We start from the raw sequence: 23,026 nt of genomic DNA, 5'->3' as shown, positions 1-23,026 counted from the left end.
GTGGTATGTAACATTAAGAGCTGATAAACTCAATGAAACAGTGAGCACATCTTATACAATCAATCTTACATTGTTCTTATACGTGCTGCTACCAACGTGCACGAGATGTTCCGATTTATCTTTTCGCCAGATGTTCCTAAGCTAGAAACCGACAGAAATAATTTTCATAACAAAAACACACGGTACAAAACATAACTGACGTTACATGGATTTTTCTGTCTCATGCTGTAAAACATGAGTTCACCTGCCAGAAAAAAAGCACCGAATCTCTGTTTGATCTCTATAGTCCATCTTACGTTAACATGCCGGCACCTGCAGAGTTTTGCGGATAAAACTGTGTTGCAGATTATAACAGATATTTCTTAGAAAGATGTATGTGAAGAAAATATTAATAGATATAACGACAGTTGTTTCTTAAAAATAACGAATTATCTACTAGCACAGAACTAATCCGATTGTTGTCAATGTCATTTATTTGCGGTACAAAAATAAGAACGATAGGCATAGCTGCTCCGTGTTCACACTAATAATTTTGCTTATTTTCACCCATGCAAATTCAATTTGCAGACGTAAACGTGAAAAGGTGTATATTTTGAACAAATGAATCATCACGCCAAAAGGATGTACTATAGAACGTCTTTATCTAATCTAAGTACCCGTTTGTACGATTTCTATATTGCTTTTGTCCAATGAGTAATTCTGTCTTACATTTTTTCTTGTGTATAAAAATAGTTATCATTATACAAAAGTATAAAAAAAGTCAATCTGTTATTACAGCCGAAGTGTCATTATATTATATTGGCGTCAAATCTCGACATATTGCACAGTGCACAGAAATATTCTTTCATTTTATTAATACAATACAATACAATACAATACAATACAATACAATATCAGTATCAATACCAATACCAATACAATGTAAAATCTGGTATTATCATGAATACAGGTGACAAGTGTTCTTACCTGTTGAATAGCCAATGGGTGTTAACAGAATTTAACATCTATTGTCTGGTAAAACGTTAACCGTTTACGACAATCATGCCTTTTGAATAGAAAAATGTTTGAATACCAGAAAGTTGTTTGTGTTGTCATTACAGTTTGTTATTCTATCTTTGTATACGGCTGGACTCCCCTCACGGGTATAATAGCCGGGTATAAATCTCTGAAGCATTATTTGCAATATGATCATTATGCTTTCATTATGTATAAATATTGTATGCAATAAAAGGAAGTACAAAATGTAGTTCACTGCGCATGTCCATGTCCATATTTTACTTTCGTTATCACAACCAAGGTAAGCACTGTCAGTTAATAGGCCCACACGGCTTGTCTATAAGCGCATATCAAATACAAGCGCTTAGTTTTGGCTTAAGTATAAGCGTACATCAAAAATAGGCGCATAAAAATGCCACTAAAATTATTATAAGCGTATACGCTTATTTACCAGATTTTACAGTAATATAATACAATATAATGTATTATACAACACTATATAATGCATTTTACAGTAATAAAATACAACATAAGGTATTATACAACACTATATAATGCAATAAACAATACGTTGCAATATAAATATACAATATGCAAATACAATACAATACAATACAATACACAATACACAATACACAATACAATGTAATGCAGTGCAACACTTAATGAATTGTAGTGTCACGTTCTTACGCAATATGGTGCATCATTACACATCGTCATGATAAAAATTAGACACATAATGTGGCAAGAGATTACCAGTCATTTACTTGTAAAACAGACGGAAATTGCATAATAATATTTACATTCTAAGGTAAAAGGTAGAGTAAGCATTTGCCTTTAGTTATTACTGTCAGGAGGAATGAACAATCCTCATTTACAGGTCAGTCCGATCAAGGTTAGATTAATAATAGGCAACCTTGTGTAACTTTAGGTTGATATTGCATTGAACATGTGCTAACTTTTTCAAAAGTACATTGAAACTTGCTATCTATTGCCTGGTGTTTGAACCTTTAATCACATGAAATACCATCTAGAATGTAGCCTGGATATATTTAACATATATCTAAATCTTAGTGCATCTAGGCTAATGATGTTGGAGAATTTTACACGCATCTATATTTTCACTCGATTTTACAAGACAAGAAAGGGTCGGTATAATGATCGAAACGAAACAACTTAAAAGGAAATCGTACGGTATTAAATATAATCTATAAGAAACTCTTTTGTAAGCATAAATGACAACCAGGCAAAACAATCAAAATTGTGGTTATGGGAAATTCAAAACGCCTCAACACCGCTCCCGCACCCACCAACCCACCCCTGGTAGCACCGGCGTACGTGCAACTATATTGCAAGATTATAAATAGTCTACGACACCGAGAACCGACTCTTCTCAGACTTTTCCTTTTTCACGCCAGAGAAAAATCTCAAAATCTACTTCTCTATTCGACAGTCTTTGATTATGTTTGATATGCCAGGCTCTTGCTAATCGGACTACAAACTTGATAATCTTTTTTTATCTAAATAGTTTCTCTTATATCTTTCTTCACTCTGATTATCTTTGTTTAGGAAAGAAATAGAAAATATAATTATATAAAAGTTTGTTCAGAAAAGAAAAGTGATATAATTATGTAAAATTTTAAAAGCATTAAGAGTTTTCTCTTATGAACTAAACACAGAGTATGAATACAAACTAGACTATTGCGGGAAGCGGAATCGGGGATCTTTTCCTTTTCAGTTGAAGCCTACTCGCACTTTATTTAGTTAGGTAGACTGAATCGGTTAGGTATTCTAGTTGAAAACAAAGAATGACCAGAGTGGTAATTACGTAAAGATATTTCTGTTTAGTTTTTGCAATTTCGGTTGGTATACTAGTGAGGTACAGCTTTGTTCTCTTTTTATTTACTCGGAGCTGGGTCTTTGCACGGTGGATGTCTTTGTTGGCCGTGAATATAACCAATTCTAACACGATCCGATTCATTTTCCTATTAAACTAAGAAGGCTGAAAACAATGAATTATTATACAACAATTCATTGTTCTGACGTCACAATCATTACGTCATGGCGTCAAACGGCATAGCGGCGCACTGGAAAAGAAACCGATTGAAAACGGGCAAATATTTAATGAATGCTGTCAAGGGTGAACTTTAAAGTCGCTGGTAACGTGTTAAGAAATAATATATCTCACTTAGTGATTTGTCGCTGAATAAATCATTGTTTGGAGTTCAGATGCGAAGGAATTATATCACGAGGGCGCAGTCCGAGTGATATAATAATACGCATCTGAACGACAAACAATGATTTTATCCAAGAGCAAGTCACAAAATGAGATATATTATTTCGATTCTAACACGTTACCAAGGACTTTAAAGTACATCCTTGACGGCATTCATTTAATATTTGCCCGTTTTCCATCGGTTTCTTTTCCAGCGCGCTGTTATGCCGTTTGACGCTATGGCGTTATAATTGTGACGTCAGAACAGTGAATTGTTGCATATTAATTCATTGTTTTCAGCCTTCTTTGTTTAATAGGAAAATGAATCGGATCGTGTTAGAATATTTCCCAATTCTTACAGGATCTCCACATTACTTTTTATTTTCAGACGTCGGGGAGGTTAATGGTTTAACAGTAGACTGGGTATCACGTCATATATACTGGACTGACCTGGAACGGAAAACGATCGAGGTTTCAAACTATGACGGTTCAGCCAGGAGGATCATTGTATCGTCTGACTTGAAGACCCCCAGAGCCATAGTGGCGTCACCTATATACGGGTATGAAAATGTTTATTAAGAACTAGTTAAGATATATTGTAACCTCCCCATGAATTTCGTTTTGGATGTACACGTTCTACGAATATAATTGTTGAAACATATATGTTGCCTTGTATTACATATACTTCGACTCTCCATGATTAAACGTTAATGTTTATGACTTGTGCCCAGCATATCTTTCAATATTGTATGAGGTGTAAAAATGTTAATGAACATAATTGAACTATAGAATTACAAATATTGCCGTTTTAAGAATATGATAGTTCTCATTACACACGGTATCGAGATGAATGTATGAGACACACAAAGACAACACACATTTTTCTCTACAAAATAATCCAAATAAATCGAATTAAATGTTATAAAAGGCAACATAATTATGTTGCATATTTCCAAACAAAGCAATCTAACACTGTACTTAACATATTAATATACATATCAATATAATTATATAATTTACTATTATAAATATTATGATGTAATAAAACAATAATTTATTTAGGGGTCGTACATGATCATTTGTGTTGCTGCATGTTTTGTCCGACGCCTTATATTTTTATATGGTCTGATGGGGACATTCATGCTCTGCATGCTAGTCATATAGTTCATTATGCCGCAATCCAAAACTTCATCCATTCCAAATAGCAGACATGGATATCTTTGATTAAGTTGAGCAGAAGTAAACTAATACTGAAAACTGATATAAATATCAATGTTAGTCTACGAGAGCATGGATTTGTATCACTTGTGCGGTTATTGTATGTCAACGTCTCTCTAACCTCTAGACGTTTAGATCCTTGACCTTCAGAAATTTAGAGATTACTTTTAAAGTGATAGACAGACCTTAACCTACAAGTCTTTCAAAGACAAACATGAAATATAATGCTATAAGATATATGAGCCGCGCCATGAGAAAACCAACACAGTGGCTTTGCGACCAGCATGGATTCAGACCAGCCAGCGCATCCGCGCAGTCTGGTCAGGATCCATGCTGTTCGCTTTCAAAGCCTATTGCAATTAGAGAAGCTGTTAACGAACAGCATGGATCCTGACCAGACTGCGCGGATGCGTAGGCTGGTCTGGATCCATACTGGTCGCAAAGCCACTATGTTGATTTTTTCATGGCACGGCTCATATATATTATTCATTCTAGTAATGAATTTCGCATTTATCGGCAATTTTTCCTTATGTAGCCACCGCTGGTGATAATTGTTCTTTCGTTGAATACAAATTTTATTTAATTAAACTGTTTAAATAGTTAATTCGTTCCTTGGCAGTTTTCACTGGGGCAACTGAAATTAGGTTATTTTCAATATACATGTTTAGTTGTATGTATATTGTGTCCATTTAAAACATTATTCAACCTTGCCAACTGCCATGAGAAATTTTTAGATAAAGTTGCGGCCTTTTCCAACTGAATTATGTTTTAGTTTTCATTTATACTGATGAATTAGTTGTGTTGGGTATGACAGACGCTTACTCATGATCCAACGCAATGGTGACAGTCATCAATAACTTACCTAAATTGTTTTCTCTAATTAATGGCTGCTGATTTTGAGTCTTGCTTATGCTTGCTGTTCTACCCTATTATATATGGTCCATTGATGAAATATCGCATTTATCTGAGGCTCTCCCTTGTTAGTACTGCGTAAGTATGAAAGAGAACCATAACAGTAAAACTGTAGTACTACCAACACATTCTAGTTATAAGATAAAAATCTTGGAAATATTATCGTTGCCTTATATAAGCATATTGACTTTATCTTTGATTCGTAAAAATTCTATTCTTTGATCTGACAAAAGAAACACCAACAAAACGAGTGCATTTGCAAAAAATAATTTTCTGGATCTTCTGTTAATACTATCGTTGTTACTGAAGTTCAGAAATATGTGAAAAACATAAACCTGTTGATAATACTTCACAATTTATACTTCGGGACAGGATGCCTTGTGATTTCCGGGTTATGGAGCAGCATAGTTGTTTCTTTCCTCCTTTAGCGTAATGTACTGCTAGTGCTTTTATTATCATGTAATTATCATCTACCACCGAAAGGCAAATACTCCGTCCTTCCGTCCGCCCGTAACACTTTTTATCCGGAGCATAACTCCAAACTATCAAAAGTATACGTAAGCTTCACAGAATGACAGAGGGAGGGTGCAATAAACAAAAACAAAAGTCTGTCGTCTTACTTTTTGAATTACCTCCTTTTTATGGTTTACTCATAGCTTTCGAGGTCATTTAGAGAAGGTGCAGTACAAGAACTACAACTCTGTCTTGTCTACTCTTTTAATTACAAAATGCACTCGTAACACTATTGTCTGGAAGGTATTCCAAAAATGTAAATGAGATATTATTAAAACTTCACACAAGGACAAAGGATATTGCGAGGCATTGCATTGTACAAGAACTATAACTCTACCTTGCCTGCATTTTTAATCAGCGCCCTTTCTTATTTTATTCATATTACTTTTGTTCGGAACATGACTCTGAAAGGGATTTTGTTGAAACTTCATAAAGTGACAGGAAGTGTATTACATAAAATCATAAATCAGTTTTGCCTACTGTTTTAATCACAACCCCTTTATGAAATATTGAATTACTTCCATTCAGTAAATTTACTTCAAACTGTTGAAAGGAATTTACTTATGAACGTAGTAATGAGCAATGGTAAGGACTTGTGATGTTTTTAAACGTCTTTTCCAATCTAACTTATATGCATATAATTCATCATTTAAAAATATTCCTCTTCTTCGCCAACCTAAACATTAGACATTTGCTACGCCTGGAGATGACTTGTCCTTGTCCAATATGGATCTGGTTATTATTATTATTATTATTATTGCAATTTTCAATAGCCAAAAATTTTACGTACTTGGGAAGGGCTGAATTCTAATGATGTTATAACATGTAGTCCTACCCATTTGCTTGTGTTACCCATTGTACTCGAAAGCATTACAATATAATTAAATCTATAAACATGAAAATCATTCACTGCAGAAAAAGAAAGAAACCCAAGAAATCATACGGACATTATGGTATATCGATCATTCTTGTAGCTTTATTTGTAGGAAACCATTGTTACAGTGATTGAAGAAATTCCACAATAAAACGTACAAAATATCACGAAAGGCCGTGTGTGTTTAATGTTCTATAGAAATAAAACGCAAAAAAAAACAATATTTTGTTCTGTCAGCTTACAGATTTCAGCTGCCTGGAACGAAAAGAGGTTAATAAACTTTTAGCTTGCCTTAAAAAGTACCAATGCTACAAAAGATATTTACCCATAGACATTTTTAAAGAGTTACAACCGAACACCGACTATGTACGTCATTCATTTTAGTAATAATGACAGACTGGGATTACATTGAAAGAGAAACAATTTTTCAAGACTTCAAACGTAACCTGAGTAAATATCGATGTTGTGATGACTTAACATTGATTGTCCATGGAGAATTCCAGAGTTAACTGAAGTTCAGTAGACTTTCTCTTTAAATATGCATGATTTTAGGCGCCATTCTTATTACTGGCTACAGAGTGATGCATTTTAACACATGCAAAATGTGAAACTCTATTGACTTTCTAAAAATAAAATATTGCTTCTTCGGCAGTATAGTCGGTATTGGTGGTTCTCAAAAGGCATTACCATTACGAAATTCTAGAAAAAAAGATATAAATGTACATATATCGAGGTCCGTTTAGTTACAGTACATAATAGTTTACATAGGCATAGGAGCAAAGGGGTGGGGCAGCCCCCACAACCACCTCAATTTTGAGAGTGTGTGTTTGTTTGGGGAGGGGATGGGGGTGGGGCTGCTTATGGTTTCCACTCCCCAACTTTTGACCCCAAAGAGTTATTTTTCTCAGGAAAAACAGTAGATAAACGAAAAAAGCCAATTTGGGAGAGCATTTAGATATACTGATGTGGATTTGATGTGATGTCTATTGTCACTAAGGGAGAAGAACATTTTTTTTTGGTTGTACGAAAATTTTCAGGGAAAGCTGTAGCACTGTACTACGACGTACTGATAAACTTTCCGCCAGATAATTCTAATCAACATCTGTCCTGTTTCAAATTCATTCTGGTCATTATTTTGAAAGAAAGAAATTATAAATGGTGGGCATTTCTCCTTCCTGTAAATGGCATTTGTTGATTTGTTGTAATATTCTTACATCCGTCATCTTATGTGTATTATATATATATATATTCTAGGTATATATTTTGGGCTGACCAGAGAAATCACCGTATTGAGCGTGCCTGGCTGGATGGCTCTCATCGTCGAACAGTGGTCAAGTCTTCCTCGTATTTTCCGAACCAGCTAGCCATTAGTATCAAAGACAAGTAAGAAAGATTTTGTTAGGCTGATGCTATTATATTATAAGTTTTATACTACCAACTAGGAGCATTTTGTTTTGTTTAACTTTCCAGATATTTTCACTTGAATTTTCATATTTTGCGTTTACTGGTTTGTATAATTTGGTTTACATCACACACACTAAGCAATGAGAATTCTGTACACCAAACAGTGACCAAATATTTTAAAGGGCTGCTCGTTTTGCAAAAATAAAATGAAGGTAAAGAGTAGCTAAAAGTTGCCAACATGATTTTAAATACTTATTAGGTTTACCTTCGATTTAGTTTCATTTTGCAATGTAAGAACAAAGAAAACTTTGTCAGAACATAACCGAATGAAGATAACGTAGGTTGTCTAATAACATGAAGTACACAGAAGCTTGACAGATCTTCTTAAATATTACAGTCCTAGAAATTAATATTGCGAGCAAATCTGAAATATTCTTTCAATTATAAACGGCTAAAGACGCAGCTGGTGACCTTCTTGAATTACATCATAAATCTGTAACCAGGCTTGCAATGCACGGAATCACCGATCAATAGCCTTTTTTTCACATCTAAGAATGCATGCCAGTCTTGCTATCCGATTTGATGCAAATTTCAATCAATACAAGAAACCGCTTTAGAAAAGTAAGAAATGCTTGGCGGATACTTTATAATTGACTGACTTATGGAGATAAAAACGCAGACATTGATTTCTTTTTGTCCGTTTTCAGATAAAAGAGTACTTACAATATATCTGACTGCGTAATTAGATTTGAAGGAAGCAATAGCGTCGACAACATTTGATTTAATTCAACGATTGTGCTGTTCTTATTAGTTGCTTAATTCTTGTACCAAGTGTTTATTTTTAGCTCACCTGTCACAAAGTGACAAGGTGAGCTTTTGTGATCGCGCGGTGTCCGTCGTCCGTCCGTCCGTGCGTGCGTCAGTCCGTAAACTTTTGCTTGTGACCACTCTAGAGGTCACACTTTTCATGGGATCTTTATGAAAGTTGGTCAGAATGTTCACCTTGATGATATCTAGGTCAGGTTCCAAACTGGATCACGTGCCGATAAAAACTAGGTCAGTAGGTCTAAAAATAGAAAAACCTTGTGACCTCTCTAGAGGCCATATATTTCACAAGACCTTCATGAAAATTGGTCAGAATGTTCAACTTGATGATATCTAGGTCAAGTTCGAAACTGGGTTACGTGCCGTCAAAAACTAGGTCAGTAGGTCTAAAAATAGAAAAACCTTGTGACCTCTCTAGAGGCCATATATTTCATAAGATCTTCATGAAAATTGTTCAGAACGTTCATCTTGATGATATCTAGGTTAAGTTCGAAATTGGGTCACGTGCCTCAAAAACTAGGTCAGTAGGGCAAATAATAGAAAAACCTTGTGACCTCTCTAAAGGCCATATTTTTCATGGGATCTGTGTGAAGGTTGGTCTGAATGTTCATCTTGATGATATCTAGGTCAAGTTCGAAACTGGGTCACGTGCGGTCAAAAACTAGGTCAGTAGGTCAAATAATAGAAAAACCTTGTGACCTCTCTAAAGGCCATATTTTTCATGGGATCTGTATGAAAGTTGGTCTGAATGTTCATCTTGATGATATCTAGATCAAGTTTGAAAGTCGGTCACGTGCCGTCAAAAACTAGGTCAGTAGGTCTAAAAATAGAAAAACCTTGTGACCTCTCTAGAGGCCATACTTGTGAATGGATCTCCAAAAACATTGGTCAGAATGTTCATCTTGATGATATCTAGGTCAAGTTTGAAAGTGGGTCACGTGCCATCAAAAAGTAGGTCAGTAGATCAAATAATGTAAAAACGTTGTGACCTCTCCAGAGGCCATATGTTTCATGGGATCTGTATGAAATTTGGTCTGAATGCTTACCTTGATGATATATAGGTCAAGTTTGAAACTGGGTCAACTGCAATCAAAAACTAGGTCAGTAGGTCTTGAAATAGAAAAACCTTGTGACCTCTGTAGAGGCCATACCCCTGAATGGAAATTGGTCAGAATGTTCACCTTGATGATATCTAGGTCAAGTTTGAAACTGGGTCACGTGCCGTAAAAAACTAGGTCAGTAGATCAAATAATAAAAAAACCTTGTGACCACTCTAGAGGCCATACTTTTCATGGGATCTGTATGAAAGTTGGTCTGAATGTTCATCTTGATGATATCTAGGTCAAATTCGAAACTGGGTCAACTGCGGTCAAAAACTAGGTCAGTAGGTCTAAAATTAGAAAAATCTTTTGACCTCTCTAGAGGCCATATTTTTCAATGGATCTTCATGAAAATTGGTCAGAATGTTCACCTTGATGATATCTAGGTCAGTTTCAAAACTGGGTCACGACCGGTCAAAAACTAGGCCAGTAAGGTGTTATTAATTGCACTATCATATTAAAGTATATATTATATTTTACTATATTTATATAGCGCCCTTGACAAACACGTTCAAATGCGCTTTTTATGCAAAGACCGCCACTCAGTGCGCCAAATTGATCTTCTACCGGTACAGATCTGACCAGAGGTCAGAGCATGAGAAAGCCCCCGGAAGAGAGAGAAATCTGTTTCTAAACACAAGCATATCCGGCTAACATAGCCTAGCTCTTTTGTTCTTTAACGTGATCGATATGCACCAAACCGTTTTCCCCGGGAAGAACCACTGCCAGCCTCTTAATTAGATGGGTGGCCCTCATGAGCATCTCGGAAATGTTCAGTGCCTGGACCTGGGTTTGAACTCTGAACCTCTAGATTGACATTCAAGCGTGTTACCAATAGACTATCGGGCCACGTATCAATTAATAAAAATAGCAATTCTGCCATTCTACCTGGCATGTCATAATACAATCTATACCAATGACTATCTATACCAATGACTAAGAAAAAAGACACAGTCTGTAACCGAAAATGAAACTTCCGACAGGTTGCTCATACTATATAAGGCACTTGGAAAGTTGAGTAGATTGAATATCATTTAACTTTTTGAGATTCTTACAAATTCGGTTTCGTGTGCATTACAAACAGTATATTACTGTTTTATATAAATATTTTTGTAGGAACCTCTGATTACAATGTTTATTATGAAAAGGCCTCAAATGCCGTCCATTAATCAGACTAGAGAAGGTATAGCGTGCATAGCGCGGGGAATATTTGTCTTATGAACACCGCTAATTCGAAACATATAGAAGACGAGTAAATGAGTCTGTAGAAAATACTCAGCTGAGGAATTATACAAAAAATACATCTGAGCACACAGAATATGCTTCTGTACTTCTCCGTGTCGGAACGCAGTTTCAGCAAAAATATTCACAGTGATACATATCTTTTCCACTCAGACATATCTAATGCATCTACGTTTGATTTATCTTCTTCCATAGCATACATTATTGTTTATTAATGTCTGGCAAGGATATTTTAACTGAAAGTTAATTATCATTCTGCATCACAAGCATTTTATTTGGCGTATAGAACTATATCACACGTTGGGGCTTTCCAGAGCTGGTTGAAGAAATGTAACATTTTTTGTCATGCTATCTTGACAAGAATCATCAGGGACCACATAAATATGTTATCGCCGTGGTAGCTATGCTATAAACGTACTAAATGGAATTCTCGTAAATTACCAACTGTTAGTCCGTTCCATTTTTGCGTATACCCAACACAGCCAATCTATTTTCAGTTAAAACATATTTTCGTACATCATGCTTTAAGAATAACATCCAAGACATCTAGGTTACATCTAAACAGTTCTGATCATTCAGTCAAAACTAATATTCAATAAAAGAATTTAAGAAATGTTTTCAATTGTTATTTGCTTTACTTTGGTCAACTAAAAATCAGGTTCCTATGAAAACATAACTTAAATCTTTTTGTGTACTAGCCGAGCATTTACAATTTAGATTTTGTTTTCCTCATAATATCACGCAATCGTGTCAATATTTGATAACATTTCCATGAACTAGAAACATTTACATATCAAGTAAGTATTGTTATATACCATTATTTGTATCAGTAGCATTTATTTGTTAAAATGTTGCCTCTCCAAGGAATGGGAATATTGCTAAATATCAATGATGTATCGCGTGGTACATGCAACAAATGACGTCATTACATGTAGACCTACCATTGTTATGCCGATTTATATCCACACGGTGCTGATAAATGATCGAAAAGATAAGTCATAATTGAGCCGTGCCATGAGAAACCCAACATAGTGGCTTTGCGACCAGCATGGATCCAGACCAGCCTGCGCATCCGCGCAGTCTGGTCAGGATCCATGCTGTTCGCTAACAGTTTCGCTAATTGCAATAGACTTTCAAAACGAACAGCATGGATCCTGACCAGACTGCACGGATGCGCAGGCTGGTATGGATCCATGCTGGTCGCAAAGCCACTATGTTGGTTTTCTCATGGCGCGGCTTATATGTTATGAAAAACATATAGTCTGGTACATGAGATATTTTGTCAGTAATCATTCTTGCAAGATATCTGATGCATATCACAGAACCACATTTTTGAAAATAAGTGGACTATTTTATATTGTAGTCAAATCAAATTGAGACCAAATTATTTTTATATTGTAATATAAACATATACAGTTTCTTTTTACATACAAAATACATTAACATAATGATCATGACAAGACTTTTAGATTACTTTACACAATATGAATATCACATACATTAGAAAATTTAGTTGGAGCCATCACTTCAGAATCAAATATAATAGATAATGCATTCAGTACGTGAGGTTGAAACTCATAATATCTTATTATAAACTTTATGACGTAGCATAAAACATTATCTGCATTTTATATTATCATATATTATAGACTATATTGTAAATTAAGACATAAAATAGTATGGATCATTACCAGGTGATCACGATTATTATTTCACTTCGCTTAAATTGGTCCGACTACAAAAAGAAGGGAACTTCAAAAGAAGAAGTATAATTTCTAGGTGTATTGTATAACGCTTGTGCTGGCAACCAGCTGTCTGAATAAAAAAATATTTACTTTAAATATAATCGCATTGCAACTGTAATGTATTGAAATTCTTCAGCAACATGCCGAACAATAATTAAGCATTACACCATATTTATAAAGATAATGAAAAAATATTCATATTCATATTTCAACTAAATTGGACCAGGAACACTTGGTATTACTTATATATGTATTTTGGTGTGTTTTGTTTGTTGGTTTGTTTGTTTTTGATAATGTTTTTGGTTGGTTGGGTTTTAAGTTTCATCAACACAATTTTGACCAAATGCCATTTATCCTCTTTGAATGATAGAGGAAGACTCCAGGTGCCCCTCCAGGTATCAAATCATACAGGGTGGACACATTGGTTGAACCACAAGCCTTCCAACCCATAGCAAACGAGTTCAAGCTTACCCTCTCGACCGTAGAAGCTATATAAAAGAGCATAAGAATAACTATTATTTTGTCAAACATATTCCTTTTTCTACAATGGGGAAGTATAATAACCTGTAAAACAATGTACAACATTTTTATTTGATAAAAAGACAGTCAACATAGAGAAAATTTGAGTTCTCTTTCACGAAAATATCACACTGGACAATTACGGCGACGCAAGCTATATGCTACTCAAGATGTTATACGCGAAAACCAAAAAAAAAAAAAAAAAAAAAAGAAAAAATAGGAATAGTTCATTAATAGAACGGTCATTGAGCCAGGATGACAATATTCCATTATTTGATTACTTGACCGAAAGTGATTGTTTGGCGTAAAAGCAGCTGTTTTTTTTTAATTTTGGAAAATCCAAAATATCTGAATATACTGAAGGTAAAACATACATTTCTTAAGCGAATAAAAAAGGGTATATGGCGTAAACTGTCGCGGAGGAATTTATCGAGCTACTTAACATAACAATGATAAACCCTCAAAATAAGCACAGAACGGTTTCAGTTTGTCCCATAGGGGAATAATATTGGAAGTGGTCTTATGAGCTACAGTTGTGTTGATGTGACGTTAAACCAATATATACAATACATATACATCCGCCCCTGCAGAATGGGTTTGGAAAGACATTAACAATGTTAAGAGGGCTTCGCTTTCGGAATGCAGCTTACTTCATAGTTCATTGTACTTGTTATTCCCCAACATAGATTTTGAACAAAATATTGTAATCAGTCATACTAGTAATGGAATGCCTTCGTAGATACTTTTGTCTGAAAGTGATGTGACCATTAACAGTCAATAAATTCACTTTGTTTGTGACCTGAGATATCAGAGCGGTCGTTTTACAATAATTGTTATTTACTAGGCATGAGACAATTATAGGTATGTCTGGCCAACAGACAGGGATACTTGATGTGACCGATACATCCTGATTTTGAAATCCATATGATAATGGAGGCTTTTAAGAGACACACAGAACAATTATGTAGTAGACTACACAACAGTAAATTGATCCTAATTTAATATGATACGTCCTTATTACTTATAATCGAGTATGTTAACTTTCTATTCAGTTATAATGGAATGTGTTTAAAATAACAAAAATTTTGAACGCATATAGAAATTAAACTTTTAGTGTCAATGTATATCCCCTTGTTTAGTATGCTACAGTTATCCGAGCTAGAAACAAATATTACAGGAAACATTATTCATCTGGATGTGTGATAATTACTTGTTGAAATGGCAAATCACAAAGGAATACGGACACTATTGATTATCTAATACTACTTTCTTTATATCTGTTTAGAAGTTGTCAGAATAAATTAGGGATCCCTATTGTCGTTCTATGTTGTATTCGGACATTTACTGGTGGTCTGTTTACGAACACATGTATGTAATTTATAGTCAATGGTTACACTACTGCCTTAACTTGTTACTGTACGTCCTTGTTTTGTCAGGTCAAAACGCTAACAGACAGCACATTCATTTCCTTTTTCCTGCAAGGAGAAAGTTGAGCGATTGTTAAATGTTACATGATGACACATTGACTTGTACAAATGAATTACAACATGCTGTTATATTAACTCTTGAGATGGATAATCCGCTGGTTTTGTGAAGAAAGCAATCATAGGCGAAGTCAAAGTTGAGAGACTTTTGATTCCTAATTAATCTTGGCTGTATGGAAATCGCCACATCCATTGTGCAAAGAGCAACGTGGTCATTTGTTCTCTGGTATTCCTAAATTTTGATGCAAACATATAAATATTTGACAGCCTTTCACTAAACTAGAAACACATATCTCAGATAATCATCATTGTACGAGAGCATCAGTTTGTATCCACTGCTTTTATGATTTCAAATTCTACGTCTACGGGGAATACACGCAACATATGACGTCATTATCACTCTCTCATCTCTTGTCTCGTGCAGTTCTTGGGAACTACTGAAATTAACAACTTCAAGTACTGTAGGTAGATAATCTGGGAGATAAGATGTCAGTTATATAATCAAGAAGTGGCTTTACTGATAAAAGATTTTGTCATATTTTTGTTGCCAGTAATTATTCTTGCAAGTCTGTGTCAAATAGATTATTATGTTACCTTGAACATAAATGTACAAAATTGAATTTTTCGCCGAAACGTCCAACCTTTTATTCATTGTTTTTTTCTTTATTTGCTTTGGTCATCTTCATTAATTATATTGTAATGTATGTTTTATTGGCATGAAACTGCACGTGATATGTCTGTTTATACTAATGCACTTGAGAGAGAATACTTCTGTTTTAATGATATTTTACTAAAATGCGAAATTAATACGAAGCAGACACATTTTCGGTATGACCACGCATTATGGAACCAGTTCAAGATATGAAGTACGTCCAATCATTCGTTATGTTGATGATAATTAGTTATATATTCTGTCTGATATCTAGTGCGGATATTGATACATTTAAATCCAAGAAGTAATTACAATATAACACTTGACAGAAACAAGAAAAATAATTTGGTCTAGCAGGAATATTAGACTTGATCGAATAAATTCAGAGTACGACATTAAACACCCTTCTTCATTATTTGATTTGATTACCCAAGACCGAAAGTGATTGGCGTTAAAGTAGGTGCTTTTCATTTTTAGAAAATCAAAAACATCTAAATATATACTGCAGGTAAAACACAAATTTATAAATCAAATAAAAAGGTATATAGTGTAAACCATCGCGGAGGAATTCATTGAACTACTTAACATAACAATGATAAACCCTAAAAATAAGCACAGAACGTTTTCAGTTTGACCCCAATGGGAAGTTAAGATACAATATTGGAAGTGGTCTTAGACGAGTTACAGTTGTGTTGATGTGACGTTAAACCAAAATATACAATACATGTATTAAGAATCAACACATTATGTACATCCGTCTCTGCAGAATGATTTTTGGTGAGTGAGTGATTTGGGTTTTACGGCAAATCGACACAAAAAGGTCATATATCGCCGAGAAGAAGGCATATTGCAAACGCCAACCGTAAAGCATAAACATTGATGTAAAAATGTATGGAAAGAGATTAACAATGTTAAGAGGGCCTCGCTTTAGGAATGCAGCTTACCTTCCGGGTACATACTTACCATTCCCCAGCATAGATTTTGTGTAGATATTTGAACAAAACATCTTAAGGTTTTTGGTTAAAATACAATGCCTTCCGAAAACACTTTTGTCTGAAAGCAAAGTAACCATTAACAGTCGATAAATGCATTTTGTTTGTGATCTGAGATAACAGAGTGGTTGTTTTACAATAATTGGTATTTACTAGACATGAGACAATTATAGATATGTCTGGCCAACAGACAGGGATACTTAATGTATCCGATACATCCTGAATTTTGAAATCCATATGATAATGGAGGCTTTTAAGAGACACAAAGTATATTTATGTAGTAGACTACACAACAGTAAATTGGTTCTAATTTAATATGATACGTCCTTATTACTTATAATCGAGTATGTTAACTTTTTATTCAGTTATAATGGAATGTGCTTAAAATAACAAAAAACTTTGAACGCATATAGAAATTAAACTTTTAATACTGCAATTACATAGGAGTTTTGATTTCATTCGACGGAATTGACATTAAGCTTGCGTATCATTTAACAACCTCTTAATAGACAAAATGTCAATGTATATCCCATTGTTTATTATGCTGTTCATTTTAACGACAGTTATCCGAGCTAGAAACAAATATTACAGGAAACATTATTCATCTGGATATGTGATAATTACTTGTTGAAATGGCAAATCTCAAAGAAACACGAACACTATTGATTATCTAATAATACTTCCGTTAATATACTAGGGATCTCTATTGTCGTGGGGTCTGTGTTGTTTTACTGGTGGTCATCATTTAACAACCTCTTAGTAGACAAAATGTCAATGTATATCCCATTGTTTAGTATGCTGTTCATTTTAATGACAGTTATCCGAGCTAGAAACAAACATTACAGGAAACATTATTCATCTGGATGTGTGATAATTACTTGTTGAAATGGCAAGTCACAAAGGAATACGGACACTATTGATTATCTAATACTACTTTCGTTATATCTGTTTAGAAGTTGTCAGAATAAATTAGGGATCCCTATTGTCGTTCTATGTTGTATTCAGACATTTGCTGAAGATTTGTTTTTACGAACACACCTTACTGTAATTTATAGTCAACGGTTACAGTACTACATTTAAATGTTACTGTACGTCCTTGTTTTGTCAGGTCAAGACGCATACAGACAGCACATTCATTTCCTTTTTTCTCCTGCAAGGAGAAAATTGAGCGATTGTTAAATGTTACATGATGACACATTGACTTGTACAAATGAATTACAACATGCTGTTATATAAACTCTTGAGATGGATAATCAACTGGTTTTGTGAAGAAAGCAGTCATAGGCGAAGTGAAAGTTGAGAGACTTTTGATTCCTAATTAATCTTGGCTGTATGGTATGGAAATCGCCACATCCATTGTGCAAAGAGTAACGTGGTCATATGTTCCCTGGTATTCCTAAATTATGATGCAAACATATAAATATTTGACAGCCTTTCACTAAACTAGAAACATATATCTCAAATAATCATCATTGTACGAGAGCATCGCTTTTATGTTTTCAAATTGTACGTCTACTGGGAATACACGTAACATCTGACGTCATTATCAGTCTCTCATCTCTCGTCTCGTGCAGTTCTTGGAGTTAAAGTAGGTGCTTTTTATTTTTAGAAAATCAAAAACATCTAAATATATACTGAAGGTAAAACACAAATTTATAAAGCAAATAAACAGGTGTATAGTTAAACCATCGCGGAGGAATTCATTGAACTACTTAACATAACAATGATAAACCCCTAAAAATAAGCACAGAATGTTTCAGTTTGTCCCCTAGGGGAAGTTAAGATACATTGTTGGAGTGATGTTTGACGAGTTACAGTTGTGTTGATGTGACGTTAAACCAAAATATACAATACATGTATTAAGAATCAACACATTATGTACATCCGTCCCTGCAGAATGGTTTTGGAAAGAGATTAACAATGTTAAGAGAGCCTCGGTTTGAGAATGCAGCTTACCTTCCGGATATTTGTACTTATCATTCCCCGGCATAGATTTTGTGCAGATATTTGAACAAAACATCTTAAGGTTTTTGGTTAAAAATACAATGCCTTCCGTAAACACATTTGTCTGAAAGCAAAGTAACCATTAACAGTCGATAAATTCATTTTGTTTGTGATCTGAGATATATGAGTGGTTGTTTTACAATAAATGGTATTTACAAAACATGAGACAATTATAGATATGTCTGACCAACAAAAAGGGATACTTAATGTATCCGATACATCCTGGTTATTGAAATCCATATGATAATGGAGGCTTTTAAGAGAATCAAAGTATATTTATGTAGTAGACTACACAACAGTAAATTGATCCTAATTTAATATGATACGTCCTTATTACTTATAATCGAGTATATTAACTATAATGGAATGTGCTTAAAATAACAAAAACTTTGAACGCATATAGAAATTAAACTTTTCAGTACTGCAATTACTTAGGAGTTTTGATTTCATTCGATGGAATTGACATTAAGCTTGCGTATCATTTAACAACCTCTTAATAGACAAAATGTCAATGTATATCCCATTGTTTAGTATGCTGTTCATTTTAACGACAGTTATCCGAGCTAGAAACAAATATTACAGGAAACATTATTCATCTGGATGTGTGATAATTACTTGTTGAAATGGCAAGTCACAAAGGAATACGGACAATATTGATTATCTAATAATACTTTCGTTATATCTGTTTAGAAGTTGTCAGAATAAATTAGGGATCCCTATTGTCGTTCTATGTTGTATTCGGACATTTACTGATTTACTGTTTACGAACACATGTATGTAATTTATAGTCAGTGGTTACACTACTGCCTAAACTTGTTACTGTACGTCCTTGTTTTGTCAGATCAAGACGCTAACAGACAGTACATTCATTTCCTTTTTCCTGCAAAGAGAAAATTGAGCGATTGTTAAATGTTACATGATGACACATTGACTTGTACAAATGAATTACAACATGCTGTTATATTAATTCTTGAGATGGATAATCCACTGGTTTTGTGAAGAAAGCAATCATAGGCGAAGCCAAAATTGAGAGCCTTCTGATTCCTAATTAATCTTGGCTGTATGGAAATCGCCACATCCATTGTGCAAAGAGCAACGTGGTCATTTGTTCTCCGGTGTTCTTAAATTTTGATGCAAACATATAAATATTTGACAGCCTTTCACTAAACTAGAAACATATATCTCAGATAATCATCATTGTACGAGAGCATCGCTTTTATGTTTTCAAATTGTACGTCTACGGGGAATACACGCAACATATGACGTCATTATCAGTCTCTCATCTCTCGTCTCGTGCAGTTCGTGGAAACTATTAAAATGAACAACTTCAAATACTGCAGGTAGATAATCTAGAAGATAAATTGACAGTTATATTAATAAAGAAGTGGCTTTGCTGATAAAATATTTTGCTATTTTCTTGTTGCCAGTAATCATTCTTGCAAGATCTATGTATCAAATATAACATTGAACATAAATGTACCAAAATTGACTTTGTCGCCGAACGTTCAACCTTTTAATCATTGTTTTTCTTTATCTGATTCAGCCATCTTCATTTATTATATTGTAATGGCATGAATCTATACGTGACAGGTCTTTTTATACTTCTGCACGAAGGAGAAAATACTTCTGTTTCAATGATATTTTACTATACGAAGCAGGCACATTTTTCGATATGACCACGCATATGTATTGAACCAGTTCAAGATATGAAGCTGGTATATGTCACGACGTCCTATATTCAATACGGTGATGAAATATTAGTTATAGCTATAAGAAATCGATCCTACCGAATTGATCCCTCTACGGTAACATGCGATATATACCGAATGAGATATACTATCGAATTAAAAAATGTGGTCTTCCGGCACGTGCACAGAGCGTCTGACTTCGGATTTTTTGGAAAAATACGCTTTTTCCTCGTGCGTAATAAGCGTCCACATAACTTGTCCGAACCGCAACGTCTTGCACATCAGTACAAATATTATATGGGCAGTAGATCTATTGTTTTTTTACTCCCAAATCTACCTTTAAATGGATACAAACGCATATTACTGGTCAAGCTGATGGACTGTAACGATTCTCGATTGAAGCATTGTCTTATTTCATATTATATTCTGTCTGATATCTAGTGCGGACAGTGATAAAGTTAAATACTAGAAGTAATTAAAATATAACACCTGACAGAAACAAGAAAAATAAATTGGTCTAGCAGGAATATTAGACTTGATAGAGATGGCGTGTTCGAATAAATCCGGAGTACGACATTAAACACCTTTCTTCTTTGACAGCCTCACTAAAATCCGTCTACTTTACTACTTCTAATTGCGGACAGGTTATTGAACACCATTTTTGATTCGGGGCGGCCACAGATTTCTAAATTAAGGCGTTTTGTTTTTTGGTTATAATGCAGTAATTCGGTCCAAAATGTACTTCGAAAGAAGTCCCTAATACACAGATCCTAATTTTTCCATTTTTCGCGCATTTGCGCGTAAATCGGGGGCCAAGTGGGCATTATTTCACTCGTGGAATGAATTTTACATAAAATAGGACACTTTTCATGCTAATATTCGCATGTTTTCGAGTTGTTTACTTGAAAACGAAAGTAGGGTGTTTATTCTGCGGACCGCTTTCTGAAATGCGGCAATATGAGCCAATATGAGGGTACCTGACTTCAGTTGACTTGTATTTCACTGCATACTATTCAACACCCCTTTTTCTTTTCGTTTTCTTGAAGTAAATGTATGGATATCTTGTGGAAAATAGGTCTACGACTGAGTGAAAATCTAGAAACTGTAACAAAATTGTTCTGAAGTAGCTGAATTTTATATGAAACAAAGAACAATTTCTTTCATTGGTATATAACCTATAAGTGGCAAATCAGGTATTTTTCTCAAAGTGCTAGTAGACAGAGCGGAATTTCATAATTCTATTTCTAATCACGTATAACGACATTTAGGCACAAAACAGAGACTTATTTTTGGATTTTTTCTATTTTTGAACAAATTTTCGCACATGTGGTGATAAATTCGCGAAATCTGGTGCAGAACAAATCCCGTATTTCTGTGATTTAGACATGAAATCACGATGGATTTGTTAAATCCTTAAAAAATTGGCATTTTAGATGAAATAGTGCCCATTTTACCTTCTGTGCATCAAAACATTTGCTAAACTAATGTCAAACACTCAAAAAATGCGAAAACTCGCGCATGAGGTGACATTTTGGGCCAAGAATCGGACATGGGGTGGCCTTAGAAAAACGCGAATTTCTCGACTTTAACTTATGACTTGTAAGTGGAAGTGCGCAGGTTGTCTTTTATGAAGGTTCTCTGAGAAATAAATGCAAAAACTGCTGAAAATTAAATAAAACAGTTCCCCTTATAGGTTATAATGCAGTAGTTCGGTCCAAAATGTGCTTCCGTGGTGTAGTCGAAAGAAGTCCCTAATACATAGATCCTAATTTTTCCATTTTCGCGCATTTGCGCGTAAATTGGGGGCCAAATGGGCATTATTTCACTCGTGGAATGAATTTTACATAAAATAGGACACTTTTCATGCTAATATTCGCATGTTTTCGAGTTGTTTACTTGAAAACGAAAGTAGGGTGTTTATTCTGCGGACCGCTTTCTGAAATGCGGCAATATGAGGGTACCTGACTTCAGTTGACTTGCATTTCACTGCATACTATTCAATACCCCTTTTTCTTTTCGTTTTCTTGAAGTAAATGTATGGATATCTTGTGGAAAATAGGTCTACGACTGAGTGAAAATCTAGAAACTGTAACAAAATTGTTCTGAAGTAGCTGAATATTATATGAAACAAAGAACAATTTCTTTTATTGGTATATAGCCTATAATAAGTGTCATTATGGGTCTATTTTAATAGTTTTAATACTTTTAAAAGGCTGCACTTAATAATGTAACTTCACTTTTAGTGCTAGTAGAATACCAGATTTTTATGTGATTTTGCAGTAAATAAAAGTGAAAGGAAAAGCCTCCTTTAGAAGATATATGTCCCCAACTTTTCTTTTCATTTTATATCCGTTTGAGGATAATTGTTCAAAATAATTTATAGATTTGTACCCTAAATTGGGTCTAGCTTTGTGTTTAGGCTCTGTGAACATTGACCAGGGATAATATATAGGTATGTTGAACCATAAGGGCCACGACTGCGCAATCTACGGAGTGGTCCAGTTCATGACTGCATGACAATGTGTGTTTTCTTTTCAGATTTCTTACAGAATTTGATCTAATAGCGCCCTCATCGAATATTTATCTTGGTATACTGGAAATACACACATTTATTGAGCTGAATTGTTCATAAGAGCGCAATTG

General features: G+C 34.5%; 1 protein-coding gene across 1 annotated transcript in view; it reads left to right on the top strand.

Annotated features, from left to right (window-relative positions):
* Positions 1–23,026, top strand: part of LOC123549544 (uncharacterized) — a 54,066-nt gene that overhangs the window by 10,555 nt on the left and 20,485 nt on the right. Inside the window, exons 4-5 of the mRNA XM_053545246.1 lie at positions 3,600–3,771; positions 7,983–8,111. Coding sequence (XP_053401221.1) covers positions 3,600–3,771; positions 7,983–8,111 — 301 coding nt within the window. The remainder of the gene's footprint in view (positions 1–3,599; positions 3,772–7,982; positions 8,112–23,026) is intronic.

Source organism: Mercenaria mercenaria, chromosome 6, assembly GCF_021730395.1.
Source record: "Mercenaria mercenaria strain notata chromosome 6, MADL_Memer_1, whole genome shotgun sequence".
NCBI lineage: Eukaryota > Metazoa > Mollusca > Bivalvia > Venerida > Veneridae > Mercenaria > Mercenaria mercenaria.
This window is presented reverse-complemented; position numbering and strand designations above follow the sequence as displayed.